This window comes from Pteropus medius, unplaced genomic scaffold (assembly GCF_902729225.1).
Source record: "Pteropus medius unplaced genomic scaffold, Ma_sr-lr_union100, whole genome shotgun sequence".
Taxonomy (NCBI): domain Eukaryota; kingdom Metazoa; phylum Chordata; class Mammalia; order Chiroptera; family Pteropodidae; genus Pteropus; species Pteropus medius.
The window spans coordinates 6,720,523-6,745,829 of NW_024342469.1; the positions used below are offsets into that span (position 1 = coordinate 6,720,523).

Genomic DNA, 25,307 nt, shown 5'->3' on the forward strand with positions numbered 1-25,307 from the left:
TCTCAGACTTCATCTCCTATTTTACAGAGAAGAGTGCCTCCCATTTAGAGGCGAATGTCTCCCAGTGGGAACTCCTTCAAATATCCTTCCCAACATCTTGAAATTTGCTCTTCCCTCTCCAAGGCAAACCTGTCATCTATGTAGAAAATCTCTTCCCTCACCTTGGTTCTCTTCTCGTACCCTCTCTTCCATGTTCAAGTCAACTGACTCTCAGTGCTTACTGGGAGCCAGGCTCCGTTCACGGATGCTGAGGATACAGCGCTTATCCTTGCACTCTGGTCGTTACCTCGCTACCTGCTCCTTCCCTTTGGCCTTCTGATTCATGCTTTATAGAATGTAAGCCCCACAAGGGGTAGGATTTTTATCTCTTTTGCTGACAGCTTTATTCCTAGAGACTAGCATAGCTCCTGGGACACATATGGCACTCAAAGATTTTCGTTAATTCAAGTCATCTTGATTCATTTATTCATTCAACAGATACTCGCTGACCACTCACTTGTGTGTATGTCAGGTGCTGGGGTTACAGAGGTGAGCACAAGTAGTTATTGTCCTAGAGCTACTCACTGTAGTGACAAAGAGAGACCCAAGAACCCAAGGGGATTCTTTCCAGTGTGACAGATAGGAACGAGCAGGATGAATAACAATGCGCTGGAGCTGCTGGGCCTCAATGGAAACCTGTGGACAGACCATGCAGTGAGCTCGTCGAGGCCCAACCTAACTGCCCACATTCAGGGCTTATCTCAGCTGACCCCTTGGGGCACCGGCCCTGATGACTACCCTTCGCACTTCCCTAAACTCCTTCTTGCCTGGGTTTCTCTTGCACCACCCTTTTTCCTGTTTCATTCCATTCCTCTGAGGATGCACTGTCATTCCCTTGGCCTGGAAGACCATCTCTACATAAAAACCAATGTCCCTGAAACCTCTTTTGAGCTGTAGACTCTTATTTCCACTTGCCAAGTTGATCTGAATGTCCAGCAAACATCTAATACATTCTAAAGCAAAACCACAGCCACTCAGCCTCCATCCTCACCCTACTACAGACTCAAAACCCCTGCTCCACCCACTGGACACTCACCCCAACTCACAGAATCACCCATTCATCCAGCCTGGGGCTATCACAATTCCTCCCTCTTTCTCATCGGAACCAATGGATTTCACTCCAGAAGTCTCTAAAAATCTGGCTTTTCCATCTTTACTGTTGCTGATGTAATTTATGTTCTCCAATCACTGTTCTGCTTTGACTGTCTACCCCTAATCTCTCTCCCTCCCCATCAAGACCCTCAACATGGAGATCAATTCAAGCCAGTGATTTTTTTTAAGCTGCTTTCTACAAGGTAAATCCAAACTTCTTGGAATACAAACCCAACCAACCCATCCACTCTCTTCCAGAGAGCCTACGCTTGTGTCCCACTAACGTCACCATTTCCCAGACTCTCCTACTCCCGAACTCCTCACCTTTGTTTACGCCATTTCCTCTGCCTGAAATGCTAATAATAGAAATGACGAAAAAAGCAGCTTACATGGATTCCAAACAATATGGTAAACACTTTAAATAAATTTTCACTTAATCCTCATGACTATTCTTTGAGCTTGGTACTATGATTATTCCGTATTTACCAGTGAAGGAGCTGAGGCACGCAGACATTACTTGCCCAATACTGGCTGATCTAACCACACATACAATTGTCTTGACTTCAGAATCTTGGTTCTGAAGCACTACACCAGACCACCCCTGATTTACTCACCACTCCCTTCACCGAGCAACTCCTAAGTACCCACTGAGACTCTGCTTAAATATTTCCTCTTTAGTGGAGACTTCCCGGTGCCCTAGGCCTCTCTCTCCACCCTCTGGGATCCCTTGACATCATACTTCTCTTTATTACGGGCAACCTCATTGACTGTTTACATTGCTTGGTGACTTCCAAAGATAAAAGTCAGATCTTTGTATTCCCAGCACTACGTATTGCCTGATATATAAACACTGATGTAATAAACAAATTCTTCTCTTACACAGGACCTAGAACATATCCTGCACAAACTCAAGTCTACCCAGCATGTTGCTGCCACCAAACACCCTACATTGCTACCTGCGGCCTCTAACTCTCTCTGCCCCAGGACTCTTCAAGATGAAGAGGCCAAGCCCCTGCTGGGCCCGCCACTCCCACAACCAGCTGATAGCACTATCGCAGTGGGGGCAGGCTAGTGGGCTGCCCGCCATGCTCCCCTTGATTAAAGGATTAAAGTGCATCTAAGGGACTCTTTCTCTTGATGAGGATAGGCAGAGAGAGGACATTTGATGTAGGGCTGCCAGATTTAAGATCTTTGTCACTTAAAATATAAGAGTGGGGTGGCAGACATTAAAATTATGTACGTAATACGACAGAACATCTGCCATGGCGATTATTCATAACTCATAAAGAGCCAACAAGCTGGCAAAACCGTAAATAATATGATTTAGTTCTGTGACCTACTTGCCACTTTTACATAATCACCATGACTATATACCTCATTAAATCAGATAAACTTTGCTAGATTCTACAACTGCTCAGCACATAACGGAGTTGGCTTTTTTTTTAACATGAAAGTTGACTGGTTATCTGTTTACAGTATATGCAGAGGGAACAAAGCAATTTTTTTTAAAGTATGAGTCACTGAGGCCATTATCACTGTAGTCAGTAAATAAGAATGAAGGAAGGTTTATTCCTATGAGTGAGACTAATAAAAACCAGCAAGCAGTCAATTGTAATACAGGCTAAGAGACAGTCTGTAAGTAGGAAGTGCCACCCAAAAGCTGAACTTCAGCACCTTTGCTGATCTATAGTCCTGATGGAATGGTTTTCACCACGCTATACTTAATTTAATGAGATGTCTCTTAGTCCAAGGCTGTCCATTTTGTGTGTGTGTGAAAATATTTTTTCTTTGAAATGATTATAATAAATGGTGGGGTTTTTTTAAAAAGCCTCTACCTGGCAAATTTAAAACTGTTAACTCATGTTGAATCCTAATATTGGTTTTGCAATGTTACGGGTTCCCTGAAACCTAAGTCTGGGAAACGCCATGTTAAAGTGTCTGAAGAGACCTGGGAAACAGCCAAATCCAGCCTGCTTGACTAGGATGTAGTTTTAGAAAGGAATAACTAAAATGGAAAGCTAACCAGGCATTTTCTCAAGTTATGCCAAAAAAAGAAAAGAAAAAACCTTGGTACATTAAGATTTTATATATACACATCGCTTAAGCTTCTCAATGTATGTTAGCATTTTAAAGGCTGTAAGTCCTACAGTAAGCAAAGATCAGTTTATTTCAGCTTAATATGGAAAAGAACCTTTTTTTTGCAAGCAAACCAATTAGTACCCAGACAAACGGTGGGAAAATCTCAACCATGTAGTAAGCGTATCTGAAAACAATGTGTTAATAGTGGAGACACAACTACACAAAACCTGGAGAAGGGGTGGGGAAGCGCCCTCCTCCTCCACAAGACCATGGCAGTATTTTCTGCGGGGCTTTTCTGAGAGAGAACACATAATCTGGTTAAAGAGTGATTTCTACTTGTTTCTTCAAAATCTGGAGGGAAAAACATATCTCTCTCTCCATTCCTCAGTCCAGAAGGTCATCTCCTTTTGATCGGCATGGAATGTTTTGGGCAGGGAAGACATTCTGATCATCAAAAATATCTCCCACATGAAGTAACAAATTAATATTTGTTAAACTGCTTATAAATTTGGTTGGTATGATAACTGAGTAGACTGATAAATTTGGTTTTCAAGACTAGCAAAATTGGGAATCATATCTTGGGATATGGCGACTCATGAGTGGTCCCCTAAACTCCTTCAAACCTCAGTGAAATAGCCCTTAGTGGATCATTAGGCCAATTTAGTAGGCTGAGATAATCAGCTTTTTTTGTTTTTGTTTTATAAAATGGACTTGAGTCCAATACATTAAGAATATACTACACATAGTATCAGAAAGTAAATACTTTTGCTTCAGTGTATTCATTCATATATGTACAGGGTCTCAATGCAAACTGTATTTCTTACTGTAGATCCAATCAAAAAGTTTAGAAGACACTGTTCTACCTAATTCTCTCTAACTTCAGCTTATAAATAGGAACTTCTTGGCATAAAAAGAACAACAATTATATTCTGTAAGCCCAGGGGTAACAGAAACAATGGCACTGAGAGGGCCAAGACTCACTGCTCTGAGCTCCTGGGAGAGGAGCGAGGAGCCTTCTGCTAGGTCTCCGGCCTTATGGAAGCATTGAAGGGCGTTACTTACGAGCGAGCACTACCATTCAGTCTGGTTTTTACAAAGGCATAAATTGGTAACCAAAATGTACTTCTAAAGGAGAACAAAAATGTAAGCAATTTTCATATTGATTGAAACAAAACAAACAAACAAACCATCCCCCCGCCCCCAGGAATTCACAGAATAGCTGACTCCTCAAACTCATACAGGGCACTTTATAGGAAAATAAGCTCCTCTGTGTTGGCTAAAATGAAAATGTGCAGAGACCAAAACCAACCCCTACTCTCCAGTGCGAACAAGGGTCGGTTTCAAGCACAATTCAAGGTCATTTCTAGCTTTATTACAGGTATACCTCAGAGATATTGGAGTTCGGTTCCAGACCACCCCAATAAAGTGAGTCTCACAATAAAGCGAGTCGTAATCTTTTCGCTGGTGGAAGGTCTTGCCTACAATCTGTAAAAAATGCAACATCTGTGAAGCTCGATAAAGTTACGCACAATAAAATGAGGTATGCCTGTACTTGGAAGGTCTAATTAGTAATTACCAAGCAGTCTAAACTAATGAGATGATTAAATAAAACTCTGTGAACCTGCTTTTAATAAACCTCCTATGTTTAGTAAATATTATACTGGCCCAGGATGGCAAGAAATATAAAATGCGTGTAGCAGTCTAAGGCCAAGCTGAGATACAAGCTCAAAATAACTAGCCCTTTGGCTTAGTAGCAGGGGTGGAGATGTAAGAGTGGGAAGACTCGGCCTGCCAGCTGAAAACTTCCAAGAACATTCGAATCCTAACCTCCTATCTTCCCACCTGGAGCACCATCTCACTGACTCTATGTTCAAAAAGGTCCAAAGGGGGCCAAGGGTGTTCTCACCTCTGCAACCAAATCTGTCTTTAAATGTTAAGCCTCCACACCTAGCATTCCTGAATTACGACACAAAGTGGTATGTTTTAAGAATTTCTATCAATGTACCACCCTGCTGACCTTAGACTCCTAAAAAAGTCTGATTCTTGTTTTAAATTTTGGAATCTGTGCACTTTCATAAAGAGTTCATCTTCTTATACATAAAATTAGGATTTGACCTTCCCAATTCTAAACATACACAGGTGTTTCAAGAAATACCAATCCTGTGAGAAACGTCCTGTGATGTTAAGAATGCTTTGTGCTGCTCTGGCTACTTTCAAAGTGCACATTAGCTGTAAGGCAACCTATTGTCCCTTGAGTAACCCTGAACTGTCCAATATGGTAGCCACACATGGCTAGTGTGCACTTGTAAGGAAGCTAGTGTGACCGAGAAACTGATGTTTCAATTCTATTTTAGTTTAGCTTAAATTTTAAAATCGATACTTATTTCCAGTACTAGAAAACTTTTGTATGTTTGGAAAAACTTTGATATATGAGTATACTTTTTCAACTGTAACTTTCATGAGCTCTAAATACGGATCAAGCATTTCCAATGAAAATTTCATGTTCAAGCTGAAATGCGCTGTAAGTATAAAATACACACCAGATTTCAAAGACCTGGTATGAAAAAAAGAATGTCAAATATCTCATTAATATTTTAAAATTGTGACCACATGTTGAATTGATATTTTACGCATACTGGGTTAAATAAAACATATGTATTATTAAAATTAAATTCACCTGTTTTCTTTTTACTTCTTTAATGTGACTCCTGATAAATGTAAAATAACACATGTGGCTCGCATTCTATTTCTACTGGATGGTGCTGGTGTAACCTAATGATTCCCAACCTTCCCGCTGGAACGCCTCCCAACATCAGGTTCGGGAACGCTGCCATAATCAAATACTGTTCTTCCTGTGCAGCAGCAAAACCTGCTGACCACATCTGAGATTGAGAAGTCCTTTCTCCACCTTCAGTAACTTCCTGACTGTCCTACACAACCACCTTTCTTTTAATCCTTTTCCAGGTCCTCTTTTTCTTCCTGTCCCCAAGGCCTTATTCTCAGTTCTTTTCCATTCTTTACACTTCCATGGTGACCTCATCCACTCTCTCAGCTTCAACTATCACTTCTACGTGGATGACTTCCAATTCTTTATCTCCACTTCTGACCTCTTTCTCAAGCTTCAGCTCCACAGTGCCAGCTGCCTACAAAACAGTGCCATCTGGAAGTCCCACCAACTTCTTGCACTCAGTATGTCTGACCTGAAATTCCTCATCTTCATTTCTGTTGAAGATTCCCATCATTCACCTTGCAAACCTGGAGTCCCTGGTCCCTCTCCTAGCCCACTGCCAATCTTACAGCCGGCCATTTCATAATAGTGTGTTTTGCCACAGCCTCCGAACTGGCCTGCCTGACTCTAAATTCTCCCCCCAGCCCTCCCCCGCCCCCCAGTCCTCCTCTTGCCCACTGCCGTATTAGTATTCTCAAAATACCAGTCTGATCACGCTGCTGTCAGACTTTTAACAGGTCCCCACCACCCACCATGGCAGTCCAAACAACTCAGCAGGCATCCTGGCTCTCTTGCACACATCCAACCTCTCATCAATCATCTCTGAGCACGACTAATCCTCCAGCTAGAAAGTCCTGCCCTCTAGGTCTACTCTTCAGAATTCTGCCCAATCTTAAAGGCACAGTTCAAATATGAGGTCCTCATAAAGCCTCCTCTGATGAACCAGCTAAAATTAGTCTCTCTCCTCCCTCAGACTCCTTAGGTATTTCTTCATGGCAACCACTGTGGTGATGGGAGTGTGTACGGCTTTATCTTTTTTTTATAAAATAGTGTCCCCTTAACAGTGTCCAATAGCACCTTGCACTGCACATAGACATCTTTGGACATTTAGCCAAAGAAATCAACTTAAAAGGGAAAATCTTGGTAAACTTGGGACTGCTAATGATTCTCAAATCTTTATCTCCATCCAGATATCTAATTACTCCAGACTTTCTTTAGATGTCCCAAAATTCACTAACTCCAAAACTTAACTATCTCAACTCCACATGTCTCTTGTCTAAATGGACCCGAACTCAGTGAATGGTGCCACCATCCCATCAGCAGCTTAGGCCAGAGCCAGTGTCATCTTTAATTTCCGCAACCCTCACCTCTCCCACTAAAAGATCAAGTCTTGTGAGATCTTCTACTTAACTGTCTCTGGATTTATTTGCTTGTTTCCGACGCTGCTGTCAGTCCAGGCCACCATTACCTGGGCTTAATGCAACACCATCTGATCTTATACTCAACCATCCAGCCATTTTCTATAGTGCCAATTAGAGTCATCTTTTAAAAATCCAATCTGAACAGGTGAAACTCCTACTGAAAACTCTTCAATTGTTCTCAAATAAAGACTTCAAAACATGGCTTATAGACTCCTCTGCATCTGGCCAGTGTTTACCTTTTCAGCTTCACTTATTTCACAGATCATCTCTTCCCTTATATACATCGTACTCCAATCATGTCCAAGTACTCTATGTGCAGTTCTCCTAATATTACCACGACCTCTCTTGCCCTTGCACAAGCTGGTCCCATTATTTGGGGTTGGGTATTCCTCCTTTATAATCATCACTCAAGACCCTGAGCACTGGCCAAACCTTGAACAGGTCCTCACTATCTACCATGGCAATCCAAACTACTCAGCAGGCAGCCCAGCTCTCTTGCACATCTGACCTCCCATCAATCATCCCTGCATTTACATTCTATCTTCAGCAATGGTACCTGGAGAAAAGCTTCATGCTGCTGCTATGTTAGCCCTTATCCCAGTATTTGGCATGTAATAGGTACTCAAAAATTATTTGCTAAATGAGTAAATACATAATAACTTTCTGTTTTTCTAGAAAAAACAGATTCCGAGGTTAATAAATGAAAGTCATTTCTGTATTATCTATAATTCAACAATATTGTATAAAGTGAGCAACTGACCAAAATTTTTATTTTATTTGTCTTTTGAGGCAAAGCTATTAATGGTTTGGTTAAATAAATAGAATTTACACGGCTCAGAATAACTAAAAATGAAAGAAAAAACACTGTATTTTATGTTCTCCTTTGCCTTGTAAACTCTTAGACCAATTCATTTGAAACTGTTTGAACCTTCTGATGCAAAACACAGAATGTATGAAAAGCAGCCAAGCAAATGTGGATACATCACAAAGGCAGAGCCTGAAGGAAACTGGAGAGCGTAAGAGACAACCTCAGACCATAGGAATGTAGGGACTTTAATAAAAAGAAAGGCTCAGAACGCTCCCGTACTGGTCCAGGCTGAGGCGTGGCGCGGTCAGCGCCCATGCTTCACCGTCCTGGGAGCCGCGAGAAAGGCCGAGGTGTCTGTGGGGCCATGAAAGCCCTTCTGGTTTCTTTAACAAAGGGAGAGAGAGCAAAGGAAGGAAACACTCACTGAGCAACAAGACGAGGTGCTGGCCCTTCCGTACAGCGTTTCCTTTCTGCTGCACAAACAACGTATTAGCCCCATTTCACTGATGAAGAAATAGGGACTTATGGTCACATAGCTGGTCCTGGTGATTTTATCACTCGGGTCCAACTCAAATACATTTTTACTGAGCACTCACTGCTGCTAAGCCCTGTTTTACATGCTGGGGGTTGAACAATGAGAAAAACAAAGTCTGCTCTCATGAAAGGTTACGGTTTAGTGGGGACTGATACACCATACACAAATAATGTAATTTCGGATGGTGCTACAATAAAGGGGTATTAAAAAGTAAAAGTGAGGCCATGTCATACAGTAACTAGGGAGGTGGCTTAGGTTTTGAGGGTCTCAGGGATAACTTAAAAAATAATTTTGAGCACGTACTTTTGTAGGGCTAAAGAAAATGGATAAAGTGATTATCTTGTCAAACAATAAAATGGAAGTCTCTAGAACTACTAGAAGCAAAAATTACCATTCATTCCCTGATTATTAGCAAAGTGACCATCAAGTGAAAGGAACTACAGCGTTAATCCGAGTCATAAACCAAAGTGATAGGTTAGATAGTCACCAGATGGCAAATATTTCCACATGAACCAAATGGCTGTTTAGAGCGATAGGCCAATCAAATTAATTCCTGGATCCCCTAGCACCTACAACAGCACCTGACACATACCGGGGCATACTAAATGATTGCTGAATGCATACAGGAAGAAAGGAGAACATGTTAAAATGTCACTGTCATGGGTTAAATCCCTTTTTGGGCCAAGTGATTTCAATTCAGCCCACCCCACTCCACCACCAGTCTTAATCGCAAGAAGCAGGTGAGGGAAGTCGGATTAGTGTAAATCCAGAAACAATACTGTACTAGGAAACAATTAGCATATGCTGGCCCCTTCCCTGGCCAATGGCCAGAGACCCCCATCTTTAAATCACAAGTTCCACTTAAAGAAAATCTAATATCCAAATGATGACTAAAAATTAGTAAGGGGTCATTATTTGGCTTCTTTAAGTAAGGGCTCTCCTAATGCAGACACTCAGGATGTTTCTGTACCAGGTGCCTGTTCTAACTCTTGTGCAGAGTACCACGTTGTGACCAACTCGACCTGGGTTTCTCCCTCACTGCACTGGTACTCCTTGAGGGCTGGGTCGAAGCACATTCTTCTGTGTTGCCTCAGGGCCTTGTCCAGTTTAAACTACAGAAGGTCAATGATTACACCGAGTTATAGAAATAAATTTCTTCAAAACTTTTCAGTCATGGGGCTGTTGGATAGGGTGAGACCCACCCCTTACTACCGTTATCTGCTCAGCCCGCTCTGCAGAACTTGAAGGTCTCATCATCACATGTCACTCTTTCAGTGTCTCTTGTAGAGCTGAAGAGCTAGAAAAGCTTAGGAGTCTCCGCTTCAATTTTAAAGAGTTTATTTTTAAAGGACTGTCTTAGTGGCGACAGAGAATAACAAATAGCCATTCAAAGCTGAACAACAGAATTGAGTTTGCACCACGTATCGAAGTTGCCGATGCTCTCTCTCTGGCACCCAGATGGAAGGATGGGAAGACAGTTTTAAAATGAGATGCCACTTCTGATAGACGGACACTACCAATTTTTGTGATTTTCAGGAAAATCTTAATAATCTGTGACCTTTCTTTCTGAGACAGAGTAGCATTGTGAATAATGACATTACTATAACATCACAAACAGACCCAGCATAAGGAGATCTGGATGAGGGAAGGGAGATCTTCAGTAAGGACTATATTCATTTTCTCCAGAAAGAAACTTCCACTGCATACGCCATCTCGTTTTTAAAAACCACACCATGCCATTTCTAACATCCCTGGGTTTTGCTCTTCATAACGTCATCCACATCTCTGAAGTTTTTAAAGCTTCATTTCACACTACCGGCAGAAAGAAAACTTCAACGAAAGGCACAAATAGATACTATCTAACTGCACACTTGATTTATTACTCGTTTTTATTTGCTTCCGATTACCATAGTTTTGGTGTGCCATAAGGACTGGCTCTGCAGGAACTTAGATCCAAAATGGCAGCTGAGCTTCTGAAATTCACTAGAGCCATAACACTTACATACGTGAAAACTGGTCTTATTTATCTCACTTTTCAACCTGTCTAGGAGAAAAGAACATTTATAAAAACATTTCGAAGAATTAGATGGCATTCTCTTATATTATTCTCCTTTCCTTAGAAAGTAGGCATCCTGCGTCTGGTTCCTCTGCTCTGCAAACTGAATTAACCTGCTATTCACATGTTGACACGGTCCACAAAAAAAAACAAAAACAAAACCAACCAACCAACAAACAAACAAAAACAGCTAAAGGCAAGACAAGGAAAGCCTAGGTTTTCCTCACTCTTCTGTAAGGCCAACTTAGGAAATGGATGTAAAATGAATCACCTAACAAGTAAAGCCCCAAATAAGCACTTTCATTTTCAAGGGGGAAAAAAAAAGGCAGCAAAATCAGAGCTGTAGTTTTCCTTAGGTCCACCACAAAGCAACGCTCCCTCTCACTGTGGCAATTTCTATGTTTTTTCCTTTAAATTCAAGCTGTAAAACAATTTTAGAGACATTCGTTCCAGACTACCTCTCAAATGTTCCAATCCTGACACAAAAGCTGAACTTATCAAAAAATTTACACTGAATTTAAACCATCACTTCTCATTTTTCCATTACTAATAAAATAACATTAATTTTACAAAAATAATAAAATACTTGCTCTTTAGAGATAGAGCACTTTAATTATCTTTATGTATTCAAATGGAGTCTTTTTGTTAAATTAGCGTGAAAGTCCCTTCATCTACACACAATTGGCCCAAAGAAACAGGCCATTTTCAGCACAAGAGGCCAATCCATTTTAACAGTGAATAAAGCTTTTGAAAGCACTACACACCCTCTTCCAGACTGTCAAATTTTCAAAATGGTCCAGCATTTTTCTCCATTTTTTTTAACACTTTCAGGTCCAGCACGCATCTTATAATTAGATTAATTAAAAAGGAAACAACAAAAAACAATGCTCCCTTCTAATCAAAATTATTCCATTTATGCTTAATTAGCTTTAATCCAAGTCTACATATTTAATGATGGGGATATGACAATTCAAGCCATTTGCATATTTTAAATGCTTTTCTAAACTATACTTTGTAACAGATTCAGAACAGTCTCTTTCTCGTGCCAATATGCCCAGGCATAAATCAGGAGGTACAAATTAGGGAAAAAAAGAAAAGAAAACAAGGCCTCTCAGAGCCAGGGATGTGCCGAGGGGGGTGGGGTAATTTACCCAGGGGTGGGGGCAATTTACCCACCACATCACAAACTACGATCCTTTCAGCCCACCAGACTGAGAAGCATTACATCACACTCTCACAATGATAGGGGGAGGTGGCTCTGAGAAAGCAAGTTTTCAGCTTTCTTCCCTCCCAGCTCCCAGGCTTTCTAGAATCCTGCATTAGGAGTAATGGAATTTAACTTCAGGGCACCGCACAGGTTCAAGGGGTAACTAACATATGTGCGTACACAGACAGCTACTTATCTGTGTGACCCTCGCTGACCACTTCACCATGGAAACACGGCCAAAACAGGCAACCGCACACACAGATGCTGAATTTGTGCTGAAGAACCCCAGCTCGTCAGTATAAAATTCAACAAAAACTGTAATCGTGAGAAATGGAGAAGGCCAGTCTCCCAAGAGAAACTGATAAAGAAATAATTCCTCATCAGGGTGAATAGCTGTTTATATCTTTAAAACACCATGTTTACAAGATAGTTCTAACATTTGGTTCAAACCATGATCAAAATAACAGCGCATCTGGCTGCCCATTTGCGAACACACACACAGACCCAAGTGCAAACGAGCGCGCGCAGAGGAGAGGGGGGATCCACACATTGCTCGGGAGGGTTTCAAGCAGGGGAATCTACAAACCCAAACCTCCTGGTGTTCACTCGCCCCCGACCTGATGTTTAAAATGTACCAGGTCTCATTTAGTTTTTACATGTCTCTAGGAAGGATGGCCTAGCTTAAAAAGGAAAAAAAAAAAAAAGGCTTTCTCTTGGTAGTGCTTGCCCTCCCGGATCCTTTGTCGGCCTTAGCAGCCGAAAGAATGCAAACCCATTTATATTTATGCAAATTTTTGCAGCAGATTTAAGGGGGCAGGGAGAGGTCTGTGTTTTTTAAAAACCCCTTTCTAAATATCAAATTTCCAATTATTCGCAGCTTCATTTATTGGCAAGACAGAAACAATGATGAAAATCTGCAGACAAATTAAAAGTGCAATTAAATCACTTCAAAATTTAAATATTTTACCAAGGCTCTTCCATTTCTAAAATGCCGAACCAAAAGTACATCACGGGTCTGATTTACAGATTCACGAAATGTCTGAAGCCAGTCTCCATGCTAGACAAATGTCGATTTGCAACACCACTAGTGAAAACAGTTAGACAAGATCCATATAAATCAATTGGTTTTAAAAAATTGAAAATATTTACCAACCTCATAAAGTGCAGCAGTGCTTAAATCCAGCAATTTGAGGCATACAAGGTAGAAATGGAAATGAAAAAAGGTCCAAAAAATGATTTCTTTTTGTCTATCTGTTTTTTTGTATTTTAAATATTCAGAAACCAGTAGAGACTCTGTCGGCCATTTTGGCTTGAACTAACTCTCTCACTCACTCTCCCTCTTGCTCTCTCTCTCCCCCTCTGTCTCTAAAGGAAGCAGCTTTTTGTGACCTTCAAATAGAGGCGGATCATGTGACTTCGGGCAGGTTTGTCAATCAGAAAAGGGGAGGGAGCTGGGGATGAAACTGCCTTAAAGGGAAAGCGGCCCTTTTCCACTCACTTTCATTTGTGAAATGCTGTTATCTCATACTCTCCGCCTACACACACTGAATGTGAAAGTGGCAACAGCATAAGGGTAACAGATGAACAAAATATAAAAACCTTTATTGGTTTATAGAAATATACTCGTTGCTAACGATTCTTGCAGATCCTGGAGCTTGGCTCGTTTGCTACAGTTATTCTCTTAGATGTTTGGGCAAGCACAGGCTGGCAAACTGTTCTTTAAAAGGGGGCTTGAACAATGCTTTACCCAAACAAGAGACTTTAGTTTTTGAAGAGTAAGATGAACTATAGGGCATAACTGACCTCTAACAAGCTCGTAAAATGCATGGAAAAAGGTTGAGAGGAAATACACCAAAGTATAAATTGTGAATGGCAACTCAGAGAGGTTAAGCGACATCAAAAATCACACAGCTAAACAGCTGCAAAACAGGAACTGGTTTCCCAGCTGAACTCCGCATTCATTGTTTTGGGTCTATGTGTGTTTGGTTCCACCCCTCCAAATAAAAACTGTACTATAGCAGCGGTCCCCAATATTCTTGGCAACAGGGACCAGCGCTCCTACGAGAATCTAATGCTTGATGCTCTGAGGTGGAGCTGAGGCGGTGATGCTGGTGCTGGGGAGCGGCTGCAGATACAGATGAAGCTCTGCTAGCTCCACCGCTCACCTCCTGCTGTGCGGCCCGGGTTCCTAATAGGCCACTGACCGGTTGGGGTTGGGGACCCTGTTAACCACAATGCAGAAAACTGAGTTCCTCTGGGATAGGGCAGATCTGAGTCATCTTTAATCTCCTCGCCCACTGGAGGAAGTAGCTCTGCAGCTGACCTGGAGTAAGCACTAAATGAAAAACCTGACTAGTTTCTCCCATCCTTACGTCCCTTCTCACTATATGCATCTCGATTTCTAACCACCAAAGAAACCTATGCTGGGTTTGTGTCTCTAGCCCTGGGGCTAACAAGCTGTACAACCTGAGTTAGGCAAGTCCTTTACCTCCCTGGGCCTCCGTGTTCTCATTTGTGGAATGCAAGGATAAGCCATGGTATCTCTAGATGGTATCTTTGGTTCCTTTGTAGTCTAAAACGGCACTTAAATTTTTTGTTGTTGTTGCAGTTCTGTTCATCTTATCCTTGCCATCTCAAAAGTAAGTCATTACTACAGGAAGGCTTTCCTTGTCCTTCCCAGTCTAGACCAGCCTTCCTGCTCAACACTCCCATAACAACTTTTACTACTTCATAGCACTGGTCGTAACAGCAATTTATTATCTGTGAAAGAATGTGTTTACTGTTAGTCTTCCCCAGTAAGTATAAGGACAAACACCGCATCTTCCTTCATGGCTGTGGGAGGCCCTACACCAAGCTCGGCATTGTATGTAAATAAATGAATTAATTACTTGGACCTCCATTCAGAAGTGCTGAGCTGAACAGAAGGAATCTGCCACCCAAATGCAAGGATTAAAAAATCACAGTTTCCAGAAACTTGCCTATATCTATTTAAGGATTGCTTAAGGAAATAACTAAAAAATGATACAAGTGGGCAAGTGTCCAGTGACTACCAGACTCCGTCCATCTCCATAAACCAGAATAGATGGGATTCCATAGTGTGATTCTCCCAGATGAACTAGGCCGACAGAGTGTAATCTGCCATGCCAGCCCACAGAGAGCTGACGGATTCTGTAAGCCCTGCATTCCTTGAAAATGCACCTATGATCCCTTTCATAGTCCCATGTCTGTCATCCTGGCTCCTGGGTCTTTATAGAGTTCCCCTCCCTCATTTTTTCTACTCTGATAGAAGAAGAGGAAAAGAGCTGTTTCAGGGCAGGCAAAGGCCAAGCCTAGACAATCTGGCAGCTTAAGTATTTATGGCGTAAAAGGCTTCCACTGTCTTTGCACAGCCCTGAATGGAGCAGGAGCCAAGACCTGGACTGACAATTGAGATGTAGGCAAAAGCAGGAAACTCCTAGAATGGAAATTTTGAATACTTAGTCTATTTTTATCCTTCCAATACCTTCCAGATGAGTTACGGAAAGCTTACTTACGTGGAGCATGATCAACATGTTAAAATGCATAAAGACTGTACAGCCACCTTGTTTTGATTTGTTATGGACATGCCCTCTTTCTCAAACTGAATTTTGCTAAGTCTCCATTCCCCAATGCAGAAATTATTGAAGAATGTGTATATGTGTTACCTTGTAAGTGTTAAGTAACGAGCTGCTCAAAAAGTCAGGAGACATAAGCACATTTTAAAACAAAATATTAGTTCTAGTTTCAAATAATATGATCGATGTTTTTCCAACCTCCAGACATCTTTTTTTTGGTGAGATATCTCTATTAAAGCAATTAATCCAATTGTTCATGTAAAAGAAACAAGTGCAATAAATATACCATTTCCCCTGTATTTCCAGACATTTTGGACTCTATGATATTCTAATTATAATTCTTCATATTAACAATTATGGTTTTTAAATTATATTCTTACAAAGTGAGGATACAAAGTAACAAAAAATGAGTTTATTTTTTAAAACAAATAAGCCATAACTTACATACTCAAATACGTGTTATCTTTTAAAGATGGCGCCTTCGGTGACTGTATACCATTATTAAAATATTTTTATTAGGAAACAAGATTGAAAAATAATGAACTGAACATGTAACTCAAAAATTTAGAAAATGAATAACAAACTCAAAAAAGAAATTAATAATGATAAAAGCATAAACATAAAGCAATAGCCGAAAAGAAAAAAAAAGTGTAGAGAGGATCAATAAAACCAGAAACTTTTTGTTTTTAAAAAAATAAAAGTAGATAATCTTTTGGAAAGTCTCAGCAATTAAAAAAAGAGAAGTCATAAATGAACACTATGGCTAAGAAAGAGAACATTATAACTACATACTTGAGGATTTTTAAATTAAGAGAGAATTATAACTTTACGTCAATAAAATTGAAGATTAAATAAAATGGATGATAGTCAAGGAAAACGGAGATTACCAAAATCAAGTCATGAAACGTTATGAAAATAACAGCAACAAAAACCCAGAGCAGAAGTCTATAAGACAGTCAAAGAACTAGCAACTAAAACTACATGAGGCACAAATGGTTTTCTGGGTGAATTCTACCAAACTTCTACCAAACTTTTATTGAACGTACAATTCCCATTATTCCTACTATTTCTGAACTTACAGAGATAAAAAGGAAAGGTTCCTAATTTCTTCTATGAGGCTAACATATTTCTGATACCCATCTACATTAAGACGGTACCAAAAAAACCACTATAGACCATCCATTCTTCATTTGTGAAGACAGACACAAAAATCCTAATACTTGCAAATAGAATTTAGCAGTTTTAAAGAGAATAATTTATTATGACCATAAAGGGTTTATACCAAAAATGCAAGGATGGTTAAATTACATAATCTATTACCTCTTCATTTGTTCAATAAGTCTGTACTATGTTTTCCATGTGTCTGATTCTGTGCTAGGTGCTAAGGATACGGCAATAAACTGGAAAGGAAAGGTTCTCATGGGAAAAGAAATCACTGAGAAGGAAATGGTGTGATGGGATATGGAACGACTGAGGGAGGCTCGCTTTAGGTAAGGTGGTTAGGGAAGGCTTTTCTCAGGAGGGATATTTAAGCTGAGTTAAAAAGCAACTGCTTGAGTGTTCACAGAACGTGAGGGATGATTGGCGGCTAGGACATGTGAGCAGAGGAGAGAGGTAGGAAATGAACCTGAGGAGGTAGGAGTTGCTAAATCATACTGGGTCTTGCAGGCTTTTATTTTACTTTAAAAACAGTGGAAAGTCACGGAAGCATTTGAAAGCGGGAGAGTGAACAGCGCCATTTTGTCTCTTATTTGCTCTCCATCTAATACCTAGGGTCGACAAGCTTTTCAGGGTCCTAGGAAAATGTTTGAGAACTGAAAAAATACATTTATAAGTCTAAAATACAAGAAGAAAATCATAACCATAAAAATTTGCAAATGCTTAAATGTCCTCAAAATATCAACCAGCAACTTTATTCACTATTAAATTTAGTATTTATAAAATTTCATTACATTTGAAAACAATTCTTGCTTTGCAAATATTCCTAAATATGTTAACTGTTAAGAAATTTTGAGTAATTATAAATTAAGTCAGTTATTTGTAGACAAAGAATTTCAGAAGCAAAACAGTACAATTCTTTTAACATGTGATAGCAAAACTAAATAAAACCACATATTTAATATGGGATGTGGGTACCTTTTAACGTTTCCTATAAAGCAGGACAAAGTTTCCAAAACCTCCAAAGTAAGCATTTCAAGGACCCATGGAGGTCTTACAACCACTTTAGGAGAAACAGTATCAGATTTATGTTTTCAAAAGCTCATCCTGCCTTCTGCATGGAAAATACATTATAGAAGACCAAGAGGAAAAGCAGAAAAGCAAGTTGGAAGGTGACTGCCACCATCTAGGTGAGGGAGGGTATCCTGGACCATGTGGAGGTGGTAGAGGTGGAGAAAAGTATATAATATATTTTGAAGGTAGAAGTAAGTCTACCATGTTGTTGTTAAGAATGTAACCTGTGGCCATGCAATATAGTAAGGCCAATCAATCCTTTCAAAAATAAGACTCCAAACTTGACACACCATTCATTCATGCAGTCAAGAGCTATCCTGCATTAGATACAGTTCTAGAACCAGACCCAGGGGAATAAAGAGATGACTGTTAACAACCTTGAAAGATGCAGGCATGTAAATCCATAAATAAAATATAGCACAGTTAAGTGCCTTTATTAAAGTATAAGTATGCTAAGCAAACTAAGTTAGACCATATGATTTCACTCATATGTGGGATATAAAACTGAAAGCAACAAACGTGACAGACAAACAAGAGACGCATGGACAGAGATGGTGGACTAGTGGTTACCAGAGGGGCACGGGGGAGAGGGGAGATAGACAGGAGTAAAAGCGGCCACATATATGGTGACAGAAGGAAATCTAACTTTGGGCGATGAACATACAATACAAAATATATATGACATACTGCTGACTTGTACACTTGAAACTTATTTAATTTTATTAATCAATGTTGCCCCAATAATTTTTAATAAAAATGGCTTTGAAATTCAACAGAGCAAGGGTCTACTTCTTATTCTGTTTTTCAACATTTTTCTAGCTTACTTTCATGCTTATTTGTAGGTAAAATTTAGATTATCTTCTATTTCTTTAAAAACGTGTTAAATTTTTTTTAAAAAAATATAAACAGAGAGATAAGATATTTATGCTATAGGGATATAAAAGACTAACTGCTGAGAAAGTCAGAAAAGATTTCACTGGGGAGGTGAGATCTTGAACTGAGTCTTTAAGAATGAGTAGGAGTTTGCTGTGTAGAGAAGATAAGAAAGGCAAAGGCTTTTGTAATTCTTATTGACTTCACTATCACCAAACGATGGCAAGGAGGAAGGCCAACGAGAAAAATATATAAATAAAAGAGCTAAGTTTTCCCAGGATTCTTATCCCCAACAAAGTCAGAAGGCGGAAACAGTAGCCAAAACTTCATGGGAATCTCCAAAGCAACTAGAATACAAAATCTTTGGGCTGTAGTCAGAAAATAGAAATCTAGCATTTATACTCTCATTACATTCAGAAATTAGAATGCTAGCAGATCTTTTAGGAAATATATTTTTTTAAAACTCTTTAAAACCAAATCTCTAAAATCAAATTCGGATTTGGAGGACACCTTCCTTCCTTGACATGCCAGCTGAGTCCCCTGTGCTTCCTGGCACCTCGTACACACCTCAGTGGTGGCACCTTCATCCCCATTACCGTTATCCATTGACTTGGTGCTTCCCCCTCTAAAATACGAGCTCCTTAAAGGCAGGATATGCGGCTTGTATTTCTGGATCTAGTACACAGAAGGAATTCAATGAATGTTTGCTGAATGAATGACCAACTGAATAAGCAAAAGAATAAACGGATGAATACTACGAACCTAAGTATTTATAGGGTACAAAAGAAGACAACATTTAAAATCCTATAATTGGGAGATAAGACATAGACACAGAACAGTCAACAACAAACTGTAAGATATATTAATTGTATGGTTCCACCCTAAGAGAAAGAGGAATTAGAAAATGGAGAGACTACAGCTCAGTTAAAGCTGGGCTTTGTTCAAAGGAAGGACAAGACCAGAATGGTCAAAACAGAGGCAGTTCAGTATGAAGCGAATGAAGCTTAAGGTGCAGGCCCTCTCACTTTCATGGGGCTCCCCCAAAGCTCTAGGAGGGGTCCTAACACTGCCCAAATGATCTCTCTTATTTTTTGCTACCATGTATTTTTTTCTATTTTTATTGTGGTAAGATACACATAACAAAAATTTACCATCTTAACCATTTTTAAGTAGTGTTAAGTATAGTCACATTGTTTTGAAACAGATCTCCAGAAATTTTTCATCTTGTAAATATGAAATTCTATACCCATTAAACAACCTCCTTTTCCTTCCCTCCAGCCCCTGGTGACTACCATTCTACTTTCTATTTATAGAAATCTGATTGCTTTAAATATCTTATATAAGTGGAATCATACAGTATTTGTTTTTTTGTGACCGGCTTATTTCACTTAGCATAACATTCTCAAGGTTCATCCATGTTGTAGCATGTGACAGCATTTCCTTCTTTTTATGGCTGAATACTATTCCATTGCATGTATATACCACATTTTGTTTATCCACTCATCTGCTGACGGACACTTAGGTTGCTTCTATCTCTTGGCTATTGTGAATAGTGCTACCATAATTATGAGTGTGCAAATGTTTCTTCAAGACACTGCTTTCTATTCTTTTGCATACAAACCCAGAAGAAGGATTGCTGGATCATACGGTAGTTCTATTTTTAAATTTCTGAGGAATCTCCATACCATTTCCATAACAGTTAGGCCGTTTTATAATCCCACTAACGGTGCACAAAGGATTCAGTTTCCCCACATCCTTGTCAACACTTGTTATTTACTTTTTTTTTATAGCTATCCTAATGGGTGTGAAATGATTATATCTCATTGTGGTTTTGATTTTCTTTGATAATTACTGAGTGTCTTTGATATGCTTGTTGGCCATTTATGTATCATCTTTGGAGAAATGTCTACTCAAGTCCTTTGTCCCTTTTTAAAATCAGGTTATTTGATTTTTGTGTTGTTGAGTTGTAGTTCTTTATATATTGTGGATATTAATCTCTTATCAGATATATGTCTCACAGATATCTTCTCCCAGTCTGTTGGCTGCCTTTTAATTCTATAGATTTTGTCCTTTGATGCAAAAAATTTTTATGTTTGATGTAGTCTCATTTTCTATTTTTGCTTTTTTGCCTGTGCTTTCGGTGTCATATCCAAAGAATCACTGCCAAGTCCATGTTATGACGCTTTTCTCCTATGTTTTCTTACAGGTTTAGGTCTTAAGCTTTAATCTAATTTGAGTCAATTTTTGTACATATTGTAAGATGAAGGTTCAACTTCATTCTTTTGGGTAGCCAGTGTACCTAATGCCGTTTGTTGAAAAGATTCTGCTCCCCAGTGAGTGGTCCTGGCGCCCCTGCTGAAAGATCCTTTGACCATATATGTGAGGGTTTATTTCTATTCTATCGGTCTATTTGCCTGTCTTTATGCCAATGCCATACTGTTTTGATTGCTGTAGCTTTGTAATATACTTTGAAATCAGGAGGTGAGTTATCCAACTCTGTTCCAAATTACCAATTACTTCTATACGATGTGCAAATGTGAGATAGTTTCATCACAATCTTAACCCTGATTGTTAAAACCACGGCCTCTTTCCATCTCAACTTTCTCCCCATCATATTTCCTGTCAGTAGAGTTAGAGCGGCTCTAACTATCTGGGGATCACTAAAGAGAAAGTTAAGTGGGTGATACATTTGTTTTGGGTTTAGTGGAATATATTTATGTAGTTCTCAGTCACTTCCATGTATGTTCAAGGTATTGTTAACCATCCTTGTGTACAAATGTCACTAGACCAACTCACTCTGCATTGTGACAGAAATGTGCAGGGACAGATCGCATCACAATATAAATGTGTCAATTCAAAGAGTATTTCAGGGTAAGCAATGTACGAGAAAAAATGAAGCCATGTAATTATCTAATAGCTTATATATAAATATCTTATAGTTCACATATAAAAGAGACTTGGTAGAGGTTTTTCCCAAATTGATAGCAACCTTACAAATTTATATGAAGTTACTAATAACAAGTTGTGAGGCTGAAGCTTTTCTAATCTATCAATAATAAAAACCATATTTTGGTTAACCATGCTATAGAAAACACTGAATTATCTCTCTATTCTCTTTTCAGAAAATAACACTTTTTATAATATGAAGGGGCAATCGAAGAATATGCAGCCAAAAAATGTAGATAAAAAAGTTTCACAGTTTTGTGTTAGACAATGAATTAATACAAACATTACAATATATTTCTGAATTTTATATTTGTCAACTTTTTAGAAGTTGCCATTTTTGTGATTTATTTCGTCGTAAATAAAAATTCACTTTTGCACCAAATTTGCATTTGAAATTAATTTTCTATTTCTTAAAAAGCACTCCCACAAAACCTAGATTTGCTCCTGGGCAAAAAGAAGGGTCTCTTGGCCTGAAGAAAGGCAGGTAGGGGGAAGGAAATTAGATGCTCACGGAAGACCTTAAGGAGAGCCACTGGGCAGGAGCAAGAAGATCCTTTAAACAGTAAAGAAAATACACATAGGTTGGCTAAGGGCATATTGTGGAGGCTCTCGGAAGCAAAGGAAGAGTTTGAACTTGTTTAGGAAGGTTATTTTCTGCAAAATAATCAACAACTGGCTTCCATGTAGGGATGCTTAAAGAGAGTAATAGTGATAAAATCAGGTCTGTTGGAATATATAGTCAAGAAAGCACTGAATATAAGGTCAGACATGACATGTTATCAATTCACTTTTCTTCTGCTAGTAACAAATAAAATACTCTGGGGTTAGGATTTTTAATAACCCCTCCTCAGATTTTCAAAGTGAGTATGTAGAACATGGATTCTTAATAGTAGATGGGAACTTACCAACATCTTCATTCATCCAATATTTATTTATTTATTGATGCTTTTTTGTGGGCCATCGGCGGTGACTAAGCCACAAAGTCTTTGTCCTCGCAGAGCTGACGACCTAGCATGAAGCCTTAATGTGATCTTTTACCGCCCACCATCACGTTGTGCCTCCTCTTTACTGCACTCTCCCCATCTGCTTCAGCCCAAAGAGATTCCCAGCGGGAAGGGAAATCCACACCCAGGCAGAGTGCTCAGGGCAGAACTTGTGTCCATAGCCTCTACTGATAACAAAATCTGGGGGAAATAAACACTAGCCTCTCTTCATAACACCAGTGAAGATTCTTGCAGCTCAACATGTATTCCTTTACCTATAGTTACAAAATGATATGCATTTCAAAACATTTTACAACTACATAACAAACAATAACGTCTTCAAAAAAGAAGCCTTAAAACACCAATTTCAAGGTAGTGGACAAATATATCTTGCCTTTCAAGTAATGTTTTTCCATAAAGGCATATTATTTGTCCATAAGTAAAATATAAGCTAAATAAATAAGACTTTTATTAACAGCAGTTTTCTGAGAGCTGCATGATCTTATTGTTTAAAATCACTACTTTAACCTGTAAGTAGTAGCAACCCATCAGTTTGCAGTCATTTTCAATTAAGACACACATATCTCCTGAAGTTATTCTTACTGTAATTAATCCCAGACATCCAAGAAAAACCTCATCAAATAGAATCAGAACTTATTTATTGTGATTCTGAAACTCCTGAGGAAAAAAGACATTTTCAGAGAATTAATTTTTTTAAGTAACTTCAAGGAAAATTAGAAAATTTTATTAGCAAATGAAAGTTTCCCAAAGACCAAGTACAAAGTTATACTAAAATTCCCAGCAGCAAAAATTCCATGAGCATAACTATCATCTATTGAACTTCTTTGTGGCATTTTCAAAATACCAATTAACTTTTAAATAAAACTCATTTCCTGTCTCCCAAAAACAATATGAAAAGATTATATAGAAATCCAACTATTCTTCTGATGTCCAGCTTACTGCTGTGTAATAATGATTGAGTGTACTCATTCAATTTGGTACTTCTTAATAAGTTTATTTCAACATGTACAAATTTTAATGGTTCAAAGGGAAAAAACTGCTGAAAAACTGATAGTAGAATACAGAAAATAAAATGTTTGAAAAAAACTTTCCTATGGCCAAATACCAAGATTTGTGCTGTGAAGATAATTATAAGTGATTTGGAAATATTTTCATTTTTTTTCTGTGTTTGGGGAATGCTACAGAGCTACCTAAAGTTTTTAAACAAGCACCCCAAAGAACTGTTTCCTAAGAGCTTAGTGTTAAATTGGGTGGTCAAATATGAAACAAAGAGTTTCCTAAGAGAAAGAACCCTTGCTGTAGAGATCTGGGGAGAATAGACTTCAGTATAAGATGAATCCGACGAAGACAGAACTGTAGGTTAAGGAGTTAGGTAGAAACAGAAATAAAGATAAGGTAAGGACAAACTGTTAGAACTTACAAAAAGTCTGTATAATTATTAATTCAGAAAAATTAAAAGGGCATTTTGTAACTAGACATTTAAGTTGGAAGCACGTAATTAGTAATAAGAGAATTTAATCAAGACATTGTAGTTAAGACATTTAAAAAACAGCACGAAGCCATATTACACCACACAGGGGCACAAAGAACAGTGTTGACTCCATAAATTACATTCATCTCTCTGAATCAATATAAAACTGTCTTCAACACTTTATTTCCTTACAGGACTCCCATGTAAGCATTAAACAGATACTCCCTTAGAAAGGTAAATAAAAAAAGATGGCACCCCAAGGGAGTAGAAATATAGAAATTAATAAAATTAATTCTACCGACAATCACTAAAAAGGGGCTACTGTCTACAAAACACATTATTGACTTTGGTGGCTTTTTAAATTTTAATATACTTTATTTAGTACAACAGACTCAAAAGATTACCATTTCAACATAAAATCAACATCAAAGTTATTAATTTTACATTCTTTTTGTTGTTGTCCTAAAAGTACTTGCTATATTTTTTACCAGGCTATATTTTGCCTTTAAAGTACATTTCAATTTGGTTGCTCATTTTTTATTGTGGCAAAAAAACATATAACATTATATTTAACATCTTAACCATTTTTAAGTACAAAATTCAGTAGTTAAGCATATTTGCATTGTTTTGCAATAGACTCTAGAACTTTTTCATGAAAATCTGAAACTCTGTACCCATTAAATACATATTCCCTATCCTCCATCTCCATAGCTCTTTCTATGATTCTGACTAAACGAGATTCTTCATGTGACTGGCTTATTCTGCTTAGCATAATGTCCTTCAGGTTCATCCATGTTGTAAGGCATGACAGGATTTCCTTCCTTTTTAAGGCTTCATAACACTCCATTGTATGCACACACCACATTTTCTTTACCCATTCATCTGTCAGTGGACATCTGGGTTGCCTCTACCTCTTAGCTATTGTGAATAATGCTGCAATAAATATGGGTGTGCAAATAATTTTCTGAGATCCTACTTTGAGAGATTTGTTTTTAATGATGACTTTTTGTAAAATTAACCAAAATAATTAAGAAAATTTAATCAACAAAAATTTACTTGAAAAAATGAATAATTTTAGTATGTTAAAGACAAATATCTTTTGAGAATGAGTAAATTACAGCATGGAGATTTAAAACTTAGACTTGTTTGTAAGTTAAATTTGTTTTAAAAGAAAAAAATTAAAAAGAGGCCAAACTCGTTAATACATCAAAACTGGTATTTAA

The 25,307-nt window shown here is 38.6% G+C and overlaps 1 protein-coding gene across 6 annotated transcripts in view; it reads right to left on the reverse strand.

The window, feature by feature from the left end:
* Positions 1-25,307, reverse strand: part of TNRC6B (trinucleotide repeat containing adaptor 6B) — a 204,143-nt gene that overhangs the window by 96,378 nt on the left and 82,458 nt on the right. The window contains exon 1 of one of the 6 annotated variants that reach the window (XM_039863401.1): positions 13,119-13,315. The exons of 4 other annotated variants lie outside the window; for them this stretch is intronic. In XM_039863401.1, coding sequence (XP_039719335.1) covers positions 13,119-13,123 — 5 coding nt within the window. In that variant the 5' untranslated portion in view covers positions 13,124-13,315. Of the gene's footprint in view, positions 1-13,118; positions 13,345-25,307 lie in introns of those variants that run through there. One more of the 6 variants, XM_039863398.1, reaches the window with a different exon arrangement.